The following is a 21,016-nucleotide window of genomic DNA, read 5'->3' as shown; positions in this document are numbered from 1 at the left end:
GAAAGAGAAACACCAGCAAAGACCCAGCCTAGAGAAATGACAATGCAGAAGACTGGGTTGAGTCAAGATTTCATTCCAAGTGCTTTGGTCCAGGTATGGTTTACAGCATGGGTTCTTCTCAGAGCTGGTGACTGAACAGGAGGAACTTCTTGTACAATTGCATACTGATTAGCATACTTGCTTAGAAAGTGAGAAGCTCAGTTAATTTTTTAATTTTTTTTTGGACTGAGAAAAATTTTGAACATGTTTTACTTTTAGAGCAAAATCAGGATGGAGCTTATCTCCATTGTATATGTGAAACTGGTTCACAGTTCAGAAGAAGATGCAAGACGTAGGAGATGAGAGATTCTGCAAGAAATATACATGTTGTTTAATTTGTTTAGTGATGTTAACTGCATTTTCCATTGAACAGTCTATGTGTATTTCACTCAATAACTCTTCAGTGACAAATACAGAAACATTCACAGAAACATTAAGCCAGTAAAAAAAATCTGTTGGTCTAAGTTAGAACCAGTTCACTCATTTCTTGGATTCTTTTTTGCCTAAGTTAGTACGCTAGTGACAGACTTTTGAATGAAGCTAGCATGGTCTAGGCAAAAGAATGAATGAAGATTTGGACACAGTTTCTATCTACATATTTGCTTACACACTTAATGTGTTAAATCTACACTAAGTATGCAAAGGCTGAGATATCTGAGTTGTCTTTGAACAGCCTAATTCAGGTACTGGAAGCTAGCACAGAGCTTCATGTGGGCTGAATTACCCTGTTGAGAATTGAAAAGCCTGGTTAATTTGCTTCCTTGCCTGTCAGTTGCTTGTTTCCATCTATTTCTCACTTCAGCTAGTTCAGTCACAAATCTCTAATATTTTTTTCTATGGCTATGAAGGTGATACTCATAATTTATTCCTCCATCTACCTATCATACTACACGTTTTTAAATTTTGATTGGTTATATTCCTGAAGTTTTGCTTTAAATAGTCTATAACTTTATGAACTTGGACAATACATTTAGTAAGTTTGTGGGCAGCTTTTCAAGAAAGATCTGTACATAGAGATTATGACAGCATACTGTTGATTTCGGTTCAGATCAGTGTCCATTTTATTGCTAAACCTTCCCACTACATACCTAAGAATTTTCTATGCCCAGCAATCTTTATTTTCAGGCATTTGTTCTCATTTCATAATTTCATTTAAAACACCAGCAGTGATTGCCAGTTGGAACACCCTGCCCCTGGAGGGTAATCTCTCACACAAGATCTTTGTTCACTAATCCATGTCTGCTAAGACTACTGTGATGTTACTCACATCAAAGCAGAAGCAAAACGCTTGTGATTTACAAAGAAAGGCAAAAGTATTTTGAGTTCAAATGTTTTCCTGTACACCGGCATCTCTTACAGCTTTTTAAATTATTGACTGTTATAAAATGTTTCATTTATACTTATGCTTCTGCTTCATAAATGAGGTTCTTTGGAGAAAGTGAGAAGTGTAGGTTTTTCTCTGTTTTTTTACATTTATGAATTCTAGACATTTTTAAGAACTCAGATGTAGCTTTTGGAAACATTATCATGCCATGATCCTGAAGTTTTCGGGAAAGAAATTAAAATTTCGTCAAATTGAATATGTCAGTCCTTTTTGTGGCAAAAGGATATGATTCCTGCTTTTAGCTGTATGGAACCATGAGAGGTGAGATGTCAGAAATGTCACTGATGGATAAATAGATATTGCTAGTAATGATCTTATAATTTTTGAAGAAAATAAAAGCATTTCTTAGAAACTCTCATTTTTAAGTGTACATTTATAAAAGGAGCATTAAAACTTTTTTTTTTTTTTTTTTTTTTTTACTTTTTTTGTGAATAAAATGTATCCCTTAAAGAGAGGGATTTCTGTTAATAGGGCAACTTAGCTCATTTCTCTGAACCACTGTAGCATACTGTCTGATTTTTTTTCTGGCATCTCTGGCTCTTTTCATACTAGTCCACAGAAGATTGCCTGGTACACAGGTACACCAAAACCGACCATGAATGATCCCTGAGGAAATCTATCATAAACCTCATTATTAGATTAACTGTCGAGAATTAACGAAATTTTAGCCTTCTTTCTTCCTCCTTACCTTCCTGACCATGAGCACTATGGCATCATGTAGTACTTGTAATCCAGACTATATGACACACTAGAGTCTTTCAGATTTATCAGATTGAAACTGTATCTCAACTTCAGTCTCCTTTAATACATATATTTTTTAATTGAATTCAGAATTTGTTTCATTACTGTGTTTCTTCTGGTCTGAGTGAGCTAGGATGGTTAAATGTGTCTCTTTTTTACAACGATCAACTAGGGAGAGTTGAAAGAGTTATCATTCCCACCCAGTATTCCATCCTTTTTCAAGTTCCACCACAGGAAAGCCCTACCTCTCTCCTCTCTTTACTTTCTCCGAAATGTCCCAGACAATTAATAAATAAAAGGGGATACTTTAAGAAAATATATTTCTCATGTGCATACGTTGTTGTGTACATTGAGTATCTCAAGCTGCAAGTTTGACCCTAAGTTTTGTGAATTACGTCTTGTGGTTTGAGCAAGTGCAATGTTTTGGTAGAAGTGAAAAGTAAATTCTGGTAGTGAGATGTCAGATCTCACTGTGTAAACATTGTTTACTGTCACCAAGGGTAATATTTATTGCTGACTGACAAATAATCGTGGGTCAGGCTGAAATAAAATGCAGGTCAGGCTGTTGATGCAGGTGAATCTTTTCACCCCTTAAGCTTGTGGCACTGCAAAAGAAAATGTCTTGCCAAAGGAGTGTGGGAATAACATGGCTTTTGATGTTATTAGGAGCCATAGCTATTGTTTTACATCAGTAGATCAAGATCCCACTTAATTAATACTCAGCAGTGGATGTATAACAGGAACTGAATTTCTTTTCAAGAAAATGAATATCCAAACATGTTGGTCATTATCATTCTTACTTAATGCTGAATAAAAAAAAAATGTTATTGCTTGGGATTTTGCCACTGATTGTGAAGGCTTTTGGAAAGGTGAACCCTTGCTAGAAATCAAACATAAGCAAAATACAGCAATCTTTCATTTTAGGTTAGGATTGTGTTCTGTTAACTTATTTATATTAATTTCCTGATTTATTTTTTTGTTTAACCCCCTAGATATTGGCAAATGTGATCATTTTTATCTGTGGAAACTTGGCAGGAGCATACCACAAACACCTCATGGAACTTGCACTGCAGCAGACGTATCAAGACACATGCAACTGCATCAAATCTCGCATCAAGTTGGAATTTGAGAAGAGACAACAGGTAAATTCACACCCACATCTGGATCTGTTTTGCTATTTTCACACTATCCCCTGACTCATCAGTATACAATCCAGTTTGCTCATGCAAAACCACTTACTGAGTTACTGAAACAAAATATGCATGCAGTCTTTTGAACAGAGTTGTGCACAATTCCCACTGGAATATGAGAACGTGTTCTAATTATTCGTGGTGTCAAATACAAGTTTTCTTTCGTTTATTTTGACAAAAATATTTTATGCTAAAGGAATTTAAAAAGGCTCTATAGATTGTGTCTGCACATTCTTTTGTTGTCCTCATTAAATAAACTGTGTGATGTACACGTGTACTTTGGGAATTTGTTGGTTCTTCATGCTCAAGACCAATACTGCAAAATCACTGTCAGTAGATATTGCTGCACTGTTTTTTGAAAAATGTTTGAAAATACGATACTGACGAATCATGTGATATAGTGCTAGGGGTCAGGTGTTTTAAGAGGAGCCAGGGGAATTGCATAATGAGACTATCTGTCATTTATTGTAGCAGCTGAATAAAATGCTTCTCTGATTGCTTTATATAGTTCTTTTTCTCTTTGCAAGCTCTGTAAAGTGCCTGTCATCCTGACAGATAGGTGCTTCATTTAAGAGAACTTGAAATACAAATTAGTTCATCAAGTAGTAAAGAAGATAGGTGTATTTTGCTTTGAAGGTCACCAGACTCAAATTCTGTGAACTGTTAAGGTCAGAGAATAGAGCCTTCACTGACACATTCCTGTTGTCACAAAAAGTGCATGGAGATGTACATCTAGGTTGTCCCAGCTTACCTTAACTGTCATGTCTTTCTCACAAATACCTGCTGCCATTTAAGTGAAGGTTTTCAAGATCCATTGCCAACAGTTTTTCTTCAGAAAAAGTAAATGAAGAGTTCATACCAGGACTTTTACAGATAATGTATGTTCTGAGGCCTAGCTTATTCTGATGTGTGCTTGGCTTGTGCACTGGCTGAAGATTCTGCAAAATATTTAAGGTACTCTTAAGGAGAACATTTTACAGTAAAGTCAGACCTTGATAATTAGGTGCAAAATCTTTATAAGGTACTATTGCAGGAGAAGTTGCATAAATGTAGTCATAATCTGTATGTTTCCACTTCTGCCTCCATGAGCTGTATGCAGTGAACAAATAGGCTTATAACTGATAATATACAATGCACAATTTACTGTCTGCTGAGAACATGGCCTATAGTATGTCTAAATTAGTTCAAGTGAGACAGCTTGTGAGTGCAGAGCAACCAGTGCCAAATGTCTTGGAGTGGTACTACGCCAGGCTGGACAGTCTCCAGTGCTGTCAGGCTGATGTGATGGCTTCTAGGCTCATGGTGACTTTGTTCCCTGTGCTTAGGCCTCAGCTGCCAGAAGGATGTTTGCAGACCATAATCAAACAGAAATAAGTTTTGGGCACCACAGTATAAGAAGGACATTGAGGTGCTGGAAAGGCTGCAGAGAAAGGAAACTAAGCTGGTTAGGGGTCTTGAGAACTGGCCTTATGAGGAGAGGCTGGGGGAGCTAGGGCTGTTCATCCTGGAGAAGAGCAGGCTGAGGGGAGACCTCATTGCTCTCTACAGCTACCGGAAAGGAGGTTGTGGTGAGGTGGGTCTTGGCCTCTTCTCCCTAGTGACTAGCGATAGGACAAGAGGAGATGGTGCCAAGTTGCAACAAAGGAGGTTCAGATTGGATATTAGGAAAAAATTCTTCACAGAAAGAGTGGTAAGATATTTGAACAGGCTTCTAGGGAGGTGGTAGAGGCACCGTCCCTGGAGGTTTTTAAAAAAACAGTTGGACATGGTGTTTCATAAGATGGTTTAGTGGTTAGGCGATGTAGAGACACAATTGGACTTGATGATCTTGAAGGTCTTTTCCAACCTTGATGATGATTCTATGATTCTATGAATTCCTGAGCGTAGCTGTAATAGCCCAGGTGTCTACTATTGGGGTTTTTTTCCTACAGGCGTAGGAAATGTGTTACTGGACACTGTCAATAGGTGAACTCAGAGGTAAGGATGCTACTTGTAGAAATCAGTAATTAGAACAGACATAGTGTTAGCTGGTGGTTTCTGTAAATATGCGTTATTTGCTAACCATTACTAGTTTCTATGGGAAGACATAAGTAAGTAGTTTTAATTTCCTAGCACTTCTGAAGATCTTGCAAAAATAGTTGAGAACCTGACAATGGAGAGAAATATAAATATCTGGAATTCTCTGTTAGTTAATCCTTCTTTGTGGTTTGTAGGAGTTGTGTTTCTAATATACCAGAGCTCAGTAACATGGAGAGCCATCTTTCATTGATGAATTGTGTTGTTGTTATAGAATAATTAAAGACATTGTACATGATTTGTTATATTTATATAAAAGCATATGTTGTATTTGTTTTGATAGAAATACATACCTAAAATTAGCTAGGGCAGCTGCACAGCTCTGAGGTAGTGTATTGCAGATCTGGATTAGTAACAGATGGATCAATGTCTCATTAAACAGAAGTGAAGTATTCTGTGAATGTTAATGATCTTTTTGACCTCAGATGCACCATTAGCTCATCAGATCTTCTTATATGGACTTGTTTAACTTTTATCCTCTCAACCCCATAAATGTCCTTTATCACAGGTTTTTCAACCAAAAAGACAATGAGATGTACATCCTTATTATCACACTTATAAATGCTGGATATTTAACTGTGAAAAGATATATGTGGATTAATTTGATAAGTGATTTTTTTTGTTGTTTGTCTCAGGGCTAACACGCTACTTTGCAAAGTTTAGTTCAGAAGCAGATGTATTTTTATTCTGTCTTTTGATACTGCTTGTTTTGCCAAGAAGATACAAAGATCATCCACATTGTTTGTATTCAGGGAGCAAGTAAATCATATTGCTGACTATTTTTAGGGAACTGGGATACACTGAAACAGTAGGAGCAGGTGCATTATAAAAAACACAGAGTTTGATCAAAGCCTTTATCAGCCTGTGAAAGGTTGTAGCATGACCCCTGATTGTACATCTATTTAACACGAAAAATTTAATTTACTTCAATGTGAAGAGACACAAGCTACTTTTATACAAGTGCAGAGTGTAGGATGTGCTTCTAAATGCTTAGGGCAAATTTGCAAATTTGTCCAGATCATGGACATCATGTCTTTCATAATTGCTTTTGAAAGATGTACAATTTATGTTCCAAATTATTCAATTAATTTCCTCTTACTTTGTTTGAGAGTGGGCTCATACAAATGTATCCAAGTTGTTTTTCAGTTGTTTGGGTTTTTTTCATGTGTCTTTGAATAGCCTGTTTGAGAATACCATTTTGATTGTATCAATACATAAGTATATTGAATTATCACTCAAGAATTGTGCCAGAGAACTCAAGAGAAACACCAAATTAATTGTTTTCAACTGAGCTCAGTGTACATTAGGATGAAATAAAAATATGTGTATATATACCGAGCTACAAGTTAGACATACTGTACCCATACCATGGTGTATTTCTGTTAGGACACAGCAAAAGCTGGATGCTCCCAAAGGGATGGGAAGCCATAGGTGATGACATCCCCCACTAGCCAGAACCCTGTCCCACAGCACAGGATGAAGCACACTTGCTGGAAGCCAAGGTCAAGCAAGAGTCAAAAATAGCAGCTAAGTTTGTGGTGATGAGGCAGGTCTGAGGCCAAGCCAGGAGGTCAATCCACACTTCTGGGTCAGGTTCAGCAATTCCTCAGGAGGTCCAAAGGGAAGCTGGGAAGTCACTCAAGGGGTGATCAGCAGAGGGTCCACAGGCAGCTCCTACAGCACAGCTCAGGCAGGAGCTGAGCTGAAATGGGGCTTCTGGGTCATGGGCAGAGGCTGAGGGTGGAGGCCCAGAAAGGCTGGTCAGGGCCAGAGAGGCCAGTCAGCACCATAAGGGCTGAACTATTTAATTTGATTTATTGCACAGGAGTCTTACTTAGGCTTGGTTTGGGTTTGTGTGTTTGCCTGTAGGTATAGATGTGTAGATGTTTATGCGCATGAAGAACGACACTTTTATGAACTGTGGTTTTGTAGCTCTGCATCGTGTTTGATAACACTGAACACTGGATTTTATTTCTATTAGTGTACTTTATTGTAAGAATCACTTTTAAACTCACACAGTAAAAGGCAGCATTTTGAATGTCCCCTTTTATGTTTCTCACACAACTTTTCTATCTTGTTAGTGTATATAAAAGAGAAACTATTCTGATCTCTATTAATTTGCACCCTTATTTCAAGATGTGTTTAAAGTAGCCTTTCCTAATGTTATTTTTCTCACTAATACAGCCTGGCTGACAGTTTGTAGGGGTAATGAGTCACTAACACGGAGTGCAAGATCTTAAAGCTGACAAGCAGTTAACATAATTGCTCTTCTCTCTTCTGGTGCATTGTATCAAGAGACAGGGGAATATACACTGAGAAATTTTTACAATATCACAGGGAGGTATTTGTAAGGGGTTGATATTCAGTGGGTTCTCTAAAATGCTGTCTTTGAAAAGGAGGTGGTATAATGACAGTTTTAGAAACAACACTTAGGTAGCAGCTGAAAATGAATGAGATTTCAAATCATTGAGTGGGATTTTAATTTTTTCACCGAAACACAGTGAAGCAATACCATTCATTACAGGAACTGAAATATTTCAAAATTGTTTTTGAAGTCATGTAAAACAGAGAAGCCTCATGTACTTCTGAGACTTGAGACTGTTAGTAAAGAACAGAAACATTTGAAAGATATTATTTGGAACTAATATAAAAAATGTAGATTTGTTTAAGGTCAATTAATGCATTTTAAAATGTAAGCTACTTACATCCTATATTTTCATTAATGTAGAATATTTTTTCTAAGGGTTTTCTAATTTTCCTTTTTCTTTTCCCCCCACCCTCCCCACATAACTTCAAAGCTAATAAGCAGGAAAAACAAAAACTTGTTTTGGTCTTCTATATTTTAGAATCCATTTCCTATAACAGGTGTGTTTGTACACATACACGTGGTGAAATGCCAGTCCTTTCCATTAATCTAAATGTGGTTACCAGAATTAAAACTTGTTCTAAGAAAGAGCTTAAGTGCCAAGTTCTGCATGGTAGACTATGTGGAAGATGGATAGAGTATGCAAATAGAAGCTGGAGAGAGTCCACTGAAGGACGGGGATAATTAGAGAGATTACGAGACTCAGGGAGCTCAGGATGTTTAGCCTGCAAAAGAAAAGGCTTGGAGAGAGCATCCAGCAGCTGCCTTCTGCCTGGAGGAGGTTACAGAGAAGATGTGGTCAGATTTTTCTCAAAGGCAGACGGTGAAAGATTAAGAGACAATAGGCAGAAGTTGTGACAGAGCAAATCCTGGCTGGAAGGAGATGAACAATTTTTCCCCAAGAGAGGAATTAGGCACTGGAAAGACTGGAGAGGTCTTTTTTTCAAGACTCAACTGGACAAGTTGTTATGCTTCAACTCTTTAGTGGGCAAAAGGGAACACACTATAAATACAGAGCTGAGAACCTATTGTTAGTCTAATTAAAGTCTTAACAATCTATAGTATTTTAGTTAGAATAATAACAGTCACAGTCCACATTATCTAATCAACACAGAAAACCAGGAATCCAGATTAAACTGTTATGTAGAAAATCTCTAGTATCTCCCGTTTTTCTCTTGTATTACTCTTAAACTTCTGTAACCACATAACCATGCAGTACAGGACTGACATTGCCATGTGCTCTTTATTGAGTTTACAAGGTCTCAGGGTTGAGGCTGTCTGAATTCCTTCACCTTCTTTGAGATTTCTTTTTTACTTGACTTAGCTGTAACACCGATTTTTCTAGTGACAAGTTGCCTGTAGCTAATTAATTTTATTTTGCTTATGACATGGTGCAATCATAGTTATTATATAGATAATAGTAATGAACAGCTATTCTGTGAAGAATGAAATCTTTGTAACTGTAACATAACGTGGAAAAATACAAATTTGGCAATGTTGCAGAAGCCTTTTGAAGTGGAGACACAGAAAGCAGTGTGAAGGAGTAGAGGCATCTGATGATTAGAGGTGGGGCACAGGCTTGGCACTGGAGACCCCAGGTCTATAGGTAGTTCACTGCTGGTCAGTGAAAGAAATGCAGACCTGCATAAAAGTGATTTTTAGAGGAAAAAAGAGCAAGTTCTAACATGTATAAGGCAATAAATATAAAAATAACACTAAATTATTTGCTTTAAATGTATATGTGAGTGTGTGCATTATCAGGTTTATTTCGTTTTTGTCCATAAACAAGATTTTGGGTGTTAGGCTTTGTATGTCCCCCTGGGTCCTAAGGTGAATTATATCAATGTTACCTGAGCAGAAAGCAAGGGTGTCACAGCCAGTTGGTAGCATCCCAAGTTCTTCATCATGAGGAGTCAAATACTGGTGTTTTGGACCCCTTTCCTCAGTTTTCTTCCATTTGGTGCTACATTGCTAAGTTTTCCTATCAAACTTGCCTCCTTCTCCCTACTTCCCAGACAAAGTCTGGGAGCCACACACTGCCCTCCCCCTGCCCCTTTACCGCAGAGGGGCTGTTTGTCCCACAGTGACTATGTAGGTGTGCTAGTCCCTGCCCCAGGTGCTGCCAGAGCAAAGCCAATGTGGAAGAGGCAACAGGCACGTAGCCACCAGGCAATTGCTGCCAACTAAAAATCAGGCCAAGGCAAGCTCAGAGAATTCTGGAGATCCCATGTTGATTAGAGAGGTTGTGGTGTTACAGTAAAAAAAAAATCAAAAAATCATCTTTTCTGGGCTACAGAGGCCCTGAGCAGCTTCATCTAGTTGTGAAGGTAGCCCCGTTTGGAACAAGATGTTCGACTAGACATCTCCAGAGGTTCCTTCCAACCTGAATCTCTGAGTGAGTCTGTAGTTTTCTTTCATGTTTTTCCTGTAGCAGAGTGCTGTGAAATACATCAATACTGTTTTTTCACTTAGAAATGAAAAGGTCAGTGTCCCCTTGAATCATATCCTATAATGGCAAATTACTGGCTTTCTATCCACAAAAAATCCTATCAGGTCCTACTGAAATTCTTCCAAGTTTCTCATACTGACTGTTTGCTTACAGAAATGTAACACCAGATATAATGTAGCCATTTTTTCTCCAACTTACTGTGGAGAGTAATAGTTTATGAGTCAAGTGTATGTTTGTTATCAAAAGCTGAGTGATTTGAAAATTACATATATATCTGTTGTCACTTCATTATGTTCACATTGCCCACTCACTGAAGAAGTTGAAATGAATTATGTAAGCATGATGATATTACAATGAGAAGAATATTTTCTGATACATATTTAAGAATCTGACATTCATTTTCCACCAAAGTTCAATAATTCAATACAATTCTAGAACTATGACTTCAAGAAACAGCTTGAAAAGTTCCTAGTTTATACCTGGAGGCTTAGAAAAGCTTCTGTTTAGTCTGCATTTTATAATTCCTTCTTTATTTTTTTCATGATGAGTAATTTCACATAGAAGATCCTTTTAGACAGTAAATTGGTAAATATTGCTAGATTTTAAATTAATGGTGTTGTACAAAAGTACAGAAACATTTATTATAGAACGTTGACAAAAGTAGGTCCCTTTTTAAGGGTCAAAAATGTGTATTTACAAATCTGCTATGAGTACTAATGTTTGATAGTCCAGCTATCTTATTTTGTTTTGATCTGTTATGTCTTAGAAAGCACATTTCATTGGTAAATTCCATCTGGCTAATAAGATAATACATTTACATCATACATCCATCATTTACTGGTGAAAATAGACCATTCAATACTTAGGATACCTTTCTGCTTTTTCAGTCTCAGTTGTCCTTTTCATCATACAGTAGCTGTTTAGTACTGTTATTTCTAATTATGACCTCTATAATGTTTTTAATGAACATTAGTGGTGATTATAGTGTAATGCTATGTGTGAAAGAGGCAAAATACATGTGAAATGTAGCATTAGTATAGCTCGACAAAGTAGGAAGCCTGATTTAGCAGAACAGGAACCAGGAAGAATAGCTTAAAGTAGAATACCTCCAGTTGTATGCTTCCCTATTCTTTTTCTCTAATCTAACATAGAAGGATGTTTTTAAAAAAGATTTCATTCAAAGATCACTGCATCACCTGCCCCTTTGCTTTATTAAGTTTTTCAGAAAAAATGGCTAAGTACATAACAACATTGCAGGTCAATCACGGTAAAATTGCAATTATTCTGTTTATATTGTTCTGTTGTTGTCTGTGGTTCAAAGACAGTTATTTTTGGCCTCAGAAATTAACACTGCAGAGATGGGTAGAATAGAGGGTTTTCAGTATATGAGCTCCCAGCCTTTGTTTACTCTCACTAATATATTTAGCTTTTTGCACTGATATATGTTCTGCTGCCTCTTCTACTATGTTGTCTATATCTTCATCATTCTAAACAATAGCAGCCTTTGAAATACTTTTTTTCAGAAATTGCTGTTCTGAATTAGACAGGCTCTGGCAATGATACGGGTTCAAAATAAAACTGTGGGCTTGTGTCAGTTCATCCATCATTTCCTTACTAGAAAGTCTTGTGCATCAGGGCTAAACTTTCTGGTTTTCAGCTCTTTATAGCATAGTTTTATGTCCTGTAAATATATTTTTAAGAATTAGTTTGTCATAAGTGGTGGCTACAGTGGAACAGTATTCTTTCCACTTTCAGGAACATGCATTTAATTTCTGAATATCTCTGAGGGGTGGGGGGGAAGGGAAGAAGATTGGTGTATTTAAGTGCAAGTAAAGAAACCATAGAGAGTAATTAGAGCTCTCTTGGCAATATTACTGGAATAACTGAAACATCAACTGTCATTGGTAGTGACTCTGCTCTAGCTACTGGGTTAGCCCAAAGATTTTTTCCACTTCTTTAAATAGACTAATTCTCTTAATAGCATCGCTACATGTTCAGTAAATGTATCTCTGACATGTACTCTGCTAAGATAGTGACCATACTGTTGTCCATTCACTTAAAACATATTTGGAGGCATCTCAATGTAGCTTTTATTATTCACTAGAAAAACAAGAAAACATTGATTTTAGTATTTTCTTCTGGGGGGGAGGTACTACACAAATTTAATGCATTCCGTATTTCGTAATAGCAAATATTCCATTGCAGTATTACCAATGAAATGTCTGTCATTTGTGACAAAGAAGACAATATTGTAAATTAGATCCACCTAGAAAGCATTGAACTAGATTGATTTATTTATGATTGCTTTGGATATACCACAAAAGTATAATATATCCCAGATGTTTCCATATGTACTTTTTTTTCTTTTTCCACATCCACATTGGATTATAATTCCTGAACCATCTCTTTTAGTCCTGCAAACATTTCAGTAAATTCATTAAGCAGTTTTCAGTTCGTGTGGCTGCAATTGCCTTTTTTCCCCTCTTTTGATTCCGTTTCATGCTGCTTGTTGGTTCAAGTGATGCTTCCATAATGCTAAATGCACCACTGTATTTTTTGAAAAAAGGTCTGAGACAGTAGACTAGCCAATAAATGTTAATAGCTGCTGGCAAAATAATTTCCTGCTCCCTGTGACTTCTGAGCCTCGGATGGTGACTGTGAAACATTCTTCGCATAGCACCACAAAGTGGAAACTCCAGGCTTTTATGGTCCAAGTCAGTTAATGTGCTCTGCTTTTATGTCATGACCAAGATCTGTAGATTGAAAAACAATAGCAAGGGTAGTGATGGGAGGTACAGAGGCTTTGTATGTGCCTTGTGAACCAGTGCTTTTGTAAGGTAAAAAAAAGATACGCAGTTTCTTGCCAGCAAATGGATCATGTGCTACACAGCATCTGTCATCTTGTTTAAAGTTCTGGATTTATCTTTTTGTAATATTTCACTCTTTCAGAAAGTGCTTAGGAGCTTCTGCCCTGTAGAGATGGAGTCCTGAAGAGGGGTGGTTAGTTAGGCCTTTTTTTCTGCAGCTTTCCAGTTTACCCCTTTGGAAAACTCCAGAGGTTCCTTAAGTGTGGGATACTGCCATTGCAGCGCTTTTTCAGGGATCTGAGAAATTACCTTGGAATTTGTAGAGAAACACTATTGACAGAAGACCACTTTTCTTAAGCTATTTTCTGAATTTTGCTCTGCTAAATCACTTTTAGGAGCCACGAGAGATCCTTTATGTAGAAATAATGCTTGCCATGTATTGAAATGTTACAAAATGTGCCTTTCAACCCAGGGGATTTTATATTTCATTCTTAGAGGGAGAGACATTCTTAGTAGAAGTGTAGTTGTCTACATGAAGACACTCATATTGTCCACTATTTTTGAATGAATGGCTTTGAAAATATCTTGTCCAAGTATCTGGTGCACAAGTCAACAGAGGCTGCAGTTTGTGCATGTAATGTTTTTTCCTACCTCAGGTCTTCGTAGAGAGAAAAGGTCACTTGCCATTTTGCAGTGAAGTAGATGAGATTTCAGCTGCTTCTCTGTGTGTTGATCTCCAGTAATTTATTACATCTAACTTCCTCAGATAAACCAGTGAGTCATGCTGCTTTGTTTTAAGGGCAAAATGTGTAGGTTAAGCAAATACTAATTGCCATGTTTTCATAGCTATCCTGATAATCCTGATGAAATATACAGCTGGCAGGCAAATTATAATTTTTGTCATGCCACCTGCAATTTTGTCAGCCACATCACAAAAACTAAAATTAATATCTAAAATATAGTTCATTTTAGAAAGATAATGTCTTTTGACAGTGAGTCCAAAGTTTTCAATTGTTAATTATTCCCATAATTAATTTACTTATTTTTAAATTGCCATTTTATTTCCAGTTAAAATTGAAATCCAACTAGATCCCTTTGTCCTTTCTATCCTTGCTTTTTCAGCTCTCTGCATTAAAAATGTTTCTCTACAAGTACGAATTACAGGGTGTTTTGCCTGCAGAAAATACACATAAATTTTGATATCCCAGACCCTCTTCCAGTCTTGTTTTTTTACATGCAAAATTACTCATAAACATAATTATAATATTGTAAATAGCTTGAAGATCTGAAAGGGTTCTCTGTAATGAGGATTTTCCAGGCATCTGATCATTCTTGTGCATTTTTACTGAACCCATTAAATATTTCTTTTATCATTTTTGTAGCAAGCATATCTGAACAAATTGTTGTCAATAATTTGCTTTCAGTGAATATCGTATAAAGAGGTAAAGATCCATAAATAAGTCTTTTTACAAGTCTATAGATCACATTGGCCTTGTTGGCAGTACTGTCATGCTGGGAGATCTTGCTCATTGTGTTAAGTACCATAAACTATATTATTTCCAGAATTATTGCTTTCCAATATACAGGCTTCAATATTTTAAATAGTTAATTTTCTTTGAGTATTTTTAAAACATTCCATATTGCTGCTCACAAATAGTTTGTATTTTTCTAGTATGTTAATAATCCTGTTATTCTTTGTCACTTCTAAATATTTTTTGTTCTTCAAGTGATTGTCCACATGAACATTCATATAGGCAGTGGACATGTGCTAAACAACGTAAGTTAGAGACATATTAGTTCTGTGTGCCATTGTGTTCCCTGTCCTTGCTCTATTGTGTGCAGTTTGTAACAGGAGAGGTGTGTTCACTGTCAGTCTTCTCAGCAATCTGGCTAAATCGGGACATATTGCGGGAAGTTTATTGACCTAGTTAGATAATACTTCTAACTCCTCACAATCAATTACCTTTCTCTTTTTGTAATATTTTCTTTCTTTTCTCTTCCCTTCCCAGCCCTTATCTCCAGTTAGTGTTTCCATGAATCTAAAGGATTTCAGACTGTAGGAAACACCCCTAGGAAAGAAAAAAAAAAAAAAGGTAACTGGAAAATGTACAATCTCAGGTGCTTTCAACTAAAAGTGCATACCCAGTGGTAGATACCAAGTTTAGATCCTTCTAGGATCTCATCTGTTTGTTTGCAAGGCCACCTTGCTGATAAGAGCTGTTCTGATGAAAGCTGTAAGAAGTTACAGTAAGTTTTCTTCACTTCTTCCCTTAGGAACTGTTTGGCTGAGATGCTCACCCACCTCAGATCACTACTTCAGCTACATTGCAGCTGCACTGCAGTCATGTATGTGCCATCCATCTTGTTGATCATGACCCACAGACTTGACTTTATGGCTGAACCTGAAACCTGCTGGTCACAATATACTTGACTGGAAACTACTGGGCTGTGGATTACCCTGGTTACCATTTCCAGAGATAATCATAGAAGCAGAGAATCATTAAGGCTGTAAAAGGTCTTTAAGATCATCAAGTCCCACAGTAAACATAAAGCTGCTAAGTCCACTACTAAACCATGACCCATACCCTGACTTGCTAACATGGTTTTGTAGTTCTTTGTTGGTGAGATCGTGAGTCCTGCCTCTTGGCTCCCAACTCCTGGGCAGTAGTGTGAATCTTGTTCCCAAAACTTGCCTTCCATTGCAGAAGAGCCTGACCTTGCTTCTCAGTAACAATTATGGAGACTAACAGTTCTTCTATGGTGCTTTAACAGCTTGTGTTCAGAGGAACTGTACTTCTTAGATGTTTTATCTAAACCCATTTTCCAGGCAAAGGTTCTATCTCCTGTGAAATAAAGAGAGAAGGTTTTTCTCCATCACTATTCACTCCTTTTGGCCTTGTCAGATTCTAGTCACAAAAGACTCCCTCCTAGCTTTGGTGAGTCTACCCCAACTTTGGGAGGTCACAGGTCATTCAACTGAAGTTTTGCCTCCTGGTATTCTGTTCTTGGTGGGTTTTATATCACAGACGACATTCATCTTCAGCAGAAGCAACTCTTCGTAGTGGGCACTGAAATGTCTTTGTCTTCTTAAATACAGTGTGATTTCTCAGAAAGATCTCTTGGTTTTTCCTTTACAAAGAAAAATCCTTCCCTTTGGAGTGATCATTGGATTCAACATTTTGTAATCAATGACAGTGTTAGGACTATGCCAATCTTTTCTTGTAGATCACCAGGCTTCTCTTCAGGCAAACCTTTTATATTTAAGGTATTGATTAGAATCGTGTGTGGATGCTTTATTGGAACGAGAAAGAAAAACTACTTGCTGGCATGTAGAGGTTCTGTGAACTGTGTTGCTTTGAGCGATCTTCACAACCTGTGTGCCTTGCTGATTCTCAGAGCCATGTTTTATGTTTTGTTTTTCTTTTAAATAGTCTTTCAAATTGAGAAGAATGTACTCAATTTGTATGGGGGAAAGCGGAGATGATATGGTCATGCTGATACTGTTACTGTTAGAGGTAAAAGGAGTGTGTCCAACCTCAGATGCACATATTCAAGCATATACATACGTACAGCAGCATTATGTATGACAGCTCTCAAAGAATATGGACATGGAGGCAAGTAGTTTTTTGTTGAAAGTATTTCTTTATTCTTCCAGATTATCTAGTAGCTTTAAGGAAACCTGTGATGCCTCAGACATGCTACTCAAAATACTGAACATAAAAATATGTTTCTCAGTAAATTGCATTTAAAAATCTGCCAGAAGATTGGTTTGTGAGCCATTCAGTCTGTGCCACTGTGCTAATTTTTAAACCAGAATGCTGAATAACACTAAATCATGTTTGTTTAAATCTCAATTATCACATGAACAGTTGTTCTTATCTTCAACAAATACCCTCATTTAAAAAAAAAGTCTGAAGCCAGTTGTAAAGGAAATAAACTCAAAAATGACAGCTGCTTTTGTTCTTGATGTAGCTCTGCTTGAAATGAAGCTTTATGTATGATTGTAGCTGAAATTTAATTGGACATTAATAAAAATCTGCCTAACCTTTTTAAAATGTTGTAGTCATGAATGTAAACACCCCCCCTGAACTTCCTCTCCCTGTATTTCCTTATTGCCCTGAAATCTGACACTTTGCTTCTAAACCCTTACCAGAGCCACTAATGAGTTCTTCCCCTCCTCCTCCAGTTTTAATGTGTTTGCTGATGATGGAGATTCAAAAAGCAATAGAGAGGAAAAAGAGAAGTGAGACTGAAAGTAAAAGTCCACAGATGTATCTACTTGCTGCTTTTACATTTACCTCTTATGTGTCTACTGAAACCCATTTTGTGAGCTTAATTTGTTCATTTTAAAAAGAGGGATTTATATATAACTGAAATACTCATCCATTTTCCATGAGCGCAAGCAGAATTGTGGAGTAAGACCTGTTAGATCTGTTTTCAAAACTTAATTTACAGAAGGTTTTATTCCTACTTGGGAATGTTTTTGTAAAATGTAGAAAAAGAAGTCTCAGATGTGAAGAGGTTATTCAATCCTTCTCTTTGCTCAGTGGCAGGACCAGGTATATTTGAAATGTCTTCAGCAGATACTTCTCTTACCAGCTTTTCAAACACTGGAGCTTCCACACTTGTCCAGGACAATCAGTTCCCCTCAGTTTTTACTTCAGGAAATATTTTCCCTGTTGACCAACTTAAATATCCCACTATACAATTTATGCCTGTGACAGCTGTTAACAGCGATGGCAAATAAGTTTTGTTCCTTTCCTCTTTATCTCAGCCTTCTGTGCACCTGAAGACTATTGCCCTCTCTCCCCTCAGTTATCCCTTTAATAGGGCAAACAAGGCCAGTTTCTTCCATTGTGGCGTGTAGGCAGTGTTTTCTGGACCTCTGGTATTTTGTGTTGCCATACTTTCTCCAGTTGGTCCAGGTGATTTCCTGTAATGTTACAACATTTTGGCAGCCTTATATTTCTTTTTAAGTTCAGTTTGACATTTCAGGGGACCTTGGACCTTTTTGTCACCTTTGCAGTTCCTAAAGTTTGTTTAAAAATCAAATTACTGGAGGTCAGATAGAATCATCAGTTAAAGCTTTTCTGCTGTTTACCAGTGCTGGACTGGAATTGTCTTCACTGCTTAATTGATCTCTCATGAATCCATTCCACACAGTAGTTTTCCTGCATTCAGAGTGTAGCTACGTAAACCACCCTGCAGGTAACTGAAATACCGAAGATATTCATTCAAGAACAAGTTATGTTTGCTTAGTTGTTATAAATCAAACCATTTGCTGTGAATCAAAATCTAATAGAAATATGTAGTATTTATCTTTTTCCTCCTAAAGTGAGAAAATTGCTTCTAGCACTTTAGATTACTGTACTTTTAAAAGCTTTTCTGTTTTAAATATTTTTTAAATGTCTGTGTATACCTCAATCTAAGAAAAAAACAAACAATGGCTGCAATGCTGATGCCTTTTAGATGATTACTAGGAACTCAGTAAGTTCTTGTACTCTAGAACTGTAAGGCTGTATATTCTACCAACCTTTTTGTAACTTTAGATGCCTCCCTCTAAACACCAGGTAGGGCTTTTGTTGCAACTGCTTGTATTTGAATGCTCATTCATTGTCTTATTATTTTGCCTGTATGAAAATCTTCTCCTTCCAGCTAGCATGCATTTGTGGCTGCTCTGCATTTTAATAAACTAACTGTTGCCTTTCTCCCACACTGTTACTTATATCCAGTGCTTTGGGTTTCTGTTTTACTAATGAAGTAATGAAAGAACTGCAGCTGACTTTTCCTGGATTGACCACTTTGAAGACCTAAGAGCATCTTGTAAATAGCTCCATCAAGAAGCATTCCTTTTTCCTCTGTTACTTGCATTTGTGGCATCTTCAGTCTTTGTCGGATAGTCTTATTAAAAGGATCTCAAAATGCATTTTCTACTCTCAAAATATTGCTCTGTTTCCTTCTTTCATGTCTCTCTAAGGGTAAATTTGATGTCTCCTTCCATGCCTCTTTTAATCTCTTGGGATATCTCCTACATTCCTTATGTGTATCTTTCTTCTTTGAAAGTACTTTTTTTTTTTTTCCCCCCGTCTAATCTTTCAGTGAGATCTTCCACCCTATAAAATCCCGAACTGGTTTTCTCTTTGACAAGCTATCAGTTTCACTCCTACTACTCTATTTCTTTTTGCGTGATTAGTCAGATTAGTGCTTGTAAATATTTGTCAGTGTCTGATATACTGGTCCTATGCAAACTTTATTCACCTTCCTTATGCCCACTTCACATTTTTTTTAGATCAAAAATGTAAAACAGCCTTCCTGCTTCTCCCCCCTCTTCCAGAAAGTCTGCAAAGAAGAATAAACTCTTTTGAAAACATTAAAATGCGAAAGCTAAAGTCAAGTCCCAGCTACTCTTCTTTTCACATCCTCTCACTGAGGCTGAGGAACTACTCAGGGAGATAAGAGTATCTTTGCCTACAGCAAATGTAAGGAGGCTTCAGTTACATCTCTATGGGATGGATAATTGTCATGGGCCAGGGTCTGTTATAGGTGTGCAGGCATAAGCTCACTAATCTAAAGTTCTCAGTTAATTAACTAACCTAATCAGAGGAATCCCATAAGGAAATTAAGCCTTGATTTAGTGCTAGACATTGTATGTGAGCATCTCTGCATGGTTAAAAGGGGGGGAAACCAACACAAAATTAATTTTACCTTTTAAAAAAGAGAACTACACAGTGATCAGGAAACTGACTGAAAAAGCATTTAGGACATAAAGAAATGTGAAAAGGCAAGAAGGAGACATGAAGACTATTTAAACCACCACTTGAGAGGCTCAGAGGACAAGAACATTTATGTAAAATACTCTAAATAGACAAAGAGAGAATAGCTGTTGAAAAGCAGAATAAAAGAGATTGCTAGGAATAAAAAGCATGAGAACAGGCACATTGAAACGAAGTAACTATCAAGGCTGATAATTTTTTGCTAGCCTGTAGCTTGTCTCTGAAAAGGTGGAAAATATTTTCTTATGCATATAGTGATACTTCCCCAATAACGCCTGAGCACAAGGAAATCTGTGACTCAGTTACTTAATGATGCAGAATTTATGTTTTTTGCTTTTAGAAGTGCTTGACAAATTTTACACCTGTGAATTTGTCTACTCTTTTTTGAGATATTGTGAATTTTTTCTATCCACAAGTCCTGTGGTACTCTTTTTCAGCTCAACTGCGTGTGGTGTGCAAAATAATTCTCTTTTGTTTGTTTTACTTATTTCCTGCACAGTTTTATTTCATGCATACTAAAGTCAGTCTCAAATAGTCAAAGCCCAGGTCGCTGTGTATCTGTTTTGAAGTTTCTTCTTCCTTTTTACTGTCATTGGATTTTTCATATTAAGCAGCTTCCAGCTTTCTCACTACAGGTCATCATCCTACTGCCTAGGCAGGAAGACAGTACCAAGTCTGTGTAGCATTTTTTAATTTTTGGCTTTTAGCGGATAATGGAAAATTACTGATGACTTTACACAGGATAATTAATTTTTTGGGTTTAATAATGACAAAAACCCCCAAACATTCTTGCAGCATCAAATAGAAAGATGCCTACAGTATTTAGAAAGCATTCTACTATTGTTGTGGATTAGCCATGGCCCATGGCCAAACTCTTCTTACCCAGTTACTCACTCCTCCCCAACCCCAGCAGGAAAAGGGGAGAAAACAGGAAAAAAACAGGGATGAGAAAGCTCATGAGTCAAGACAAAGACAGGGAAGTCACTTACCAGTGACCATTGTGGGCAAAACAGACTCAATGTTGGAAAAACTAGCAATCTCTTGCCAAATAACATAGCTTCAGCTAGTGAGAAGCAAAGGAAGATAGATAGTAAAGCTACACCTTTCCTCCTACCTTTCCCAGGCTCAACTTGACTCCTTCACTTCCAATTCCTTTAACCTCTCTTCAAAGAGCATGGCAGGGGATGGAGAA

General features: G+C 37.1%; 1 protein-coding gene across 1 annotated transcript in view; it reads left to right on the top strand.

The window, feature by feature from the left end:
* The window catches only part of ADCY2 (adenylate cyclase 2 (brain)), a 206,360-nt gene that overhangs the window by 83,729 nt on the left and 101,615 nt on the right, over positions 1-21,016 (top strand). The window contains exon 4 of the mRNA XM_010008360.1: positions 3,157-3,306. Coding sequence (XP_010006662.1) covers positions 3,157-3,306 — 150 coding nt within the window. The remainder of the gene's footprint in view (positions 1-3,156; positions 3,307-21,016) is intronic.

Source organism: Chaetura pelagica, unplaced genomic scaffold (genome assembly GCF_000747805.2).
Source record: "Chaetura pelagica isolate M959 unplaced genomic scaffold, ChaPel_1.0 scaffold71, whole genome shotgun sequence".
In the NCBI taxonomy this organism is placed as follows: Eukaryota; Metazoa; Chordata; class Aves; order Apodiformes; family Apodidae; genus Chaetura; species Chaetura pelagica.
This window is presented reverse-complemented; position numbering and strand designations above follow the sequence as displayed.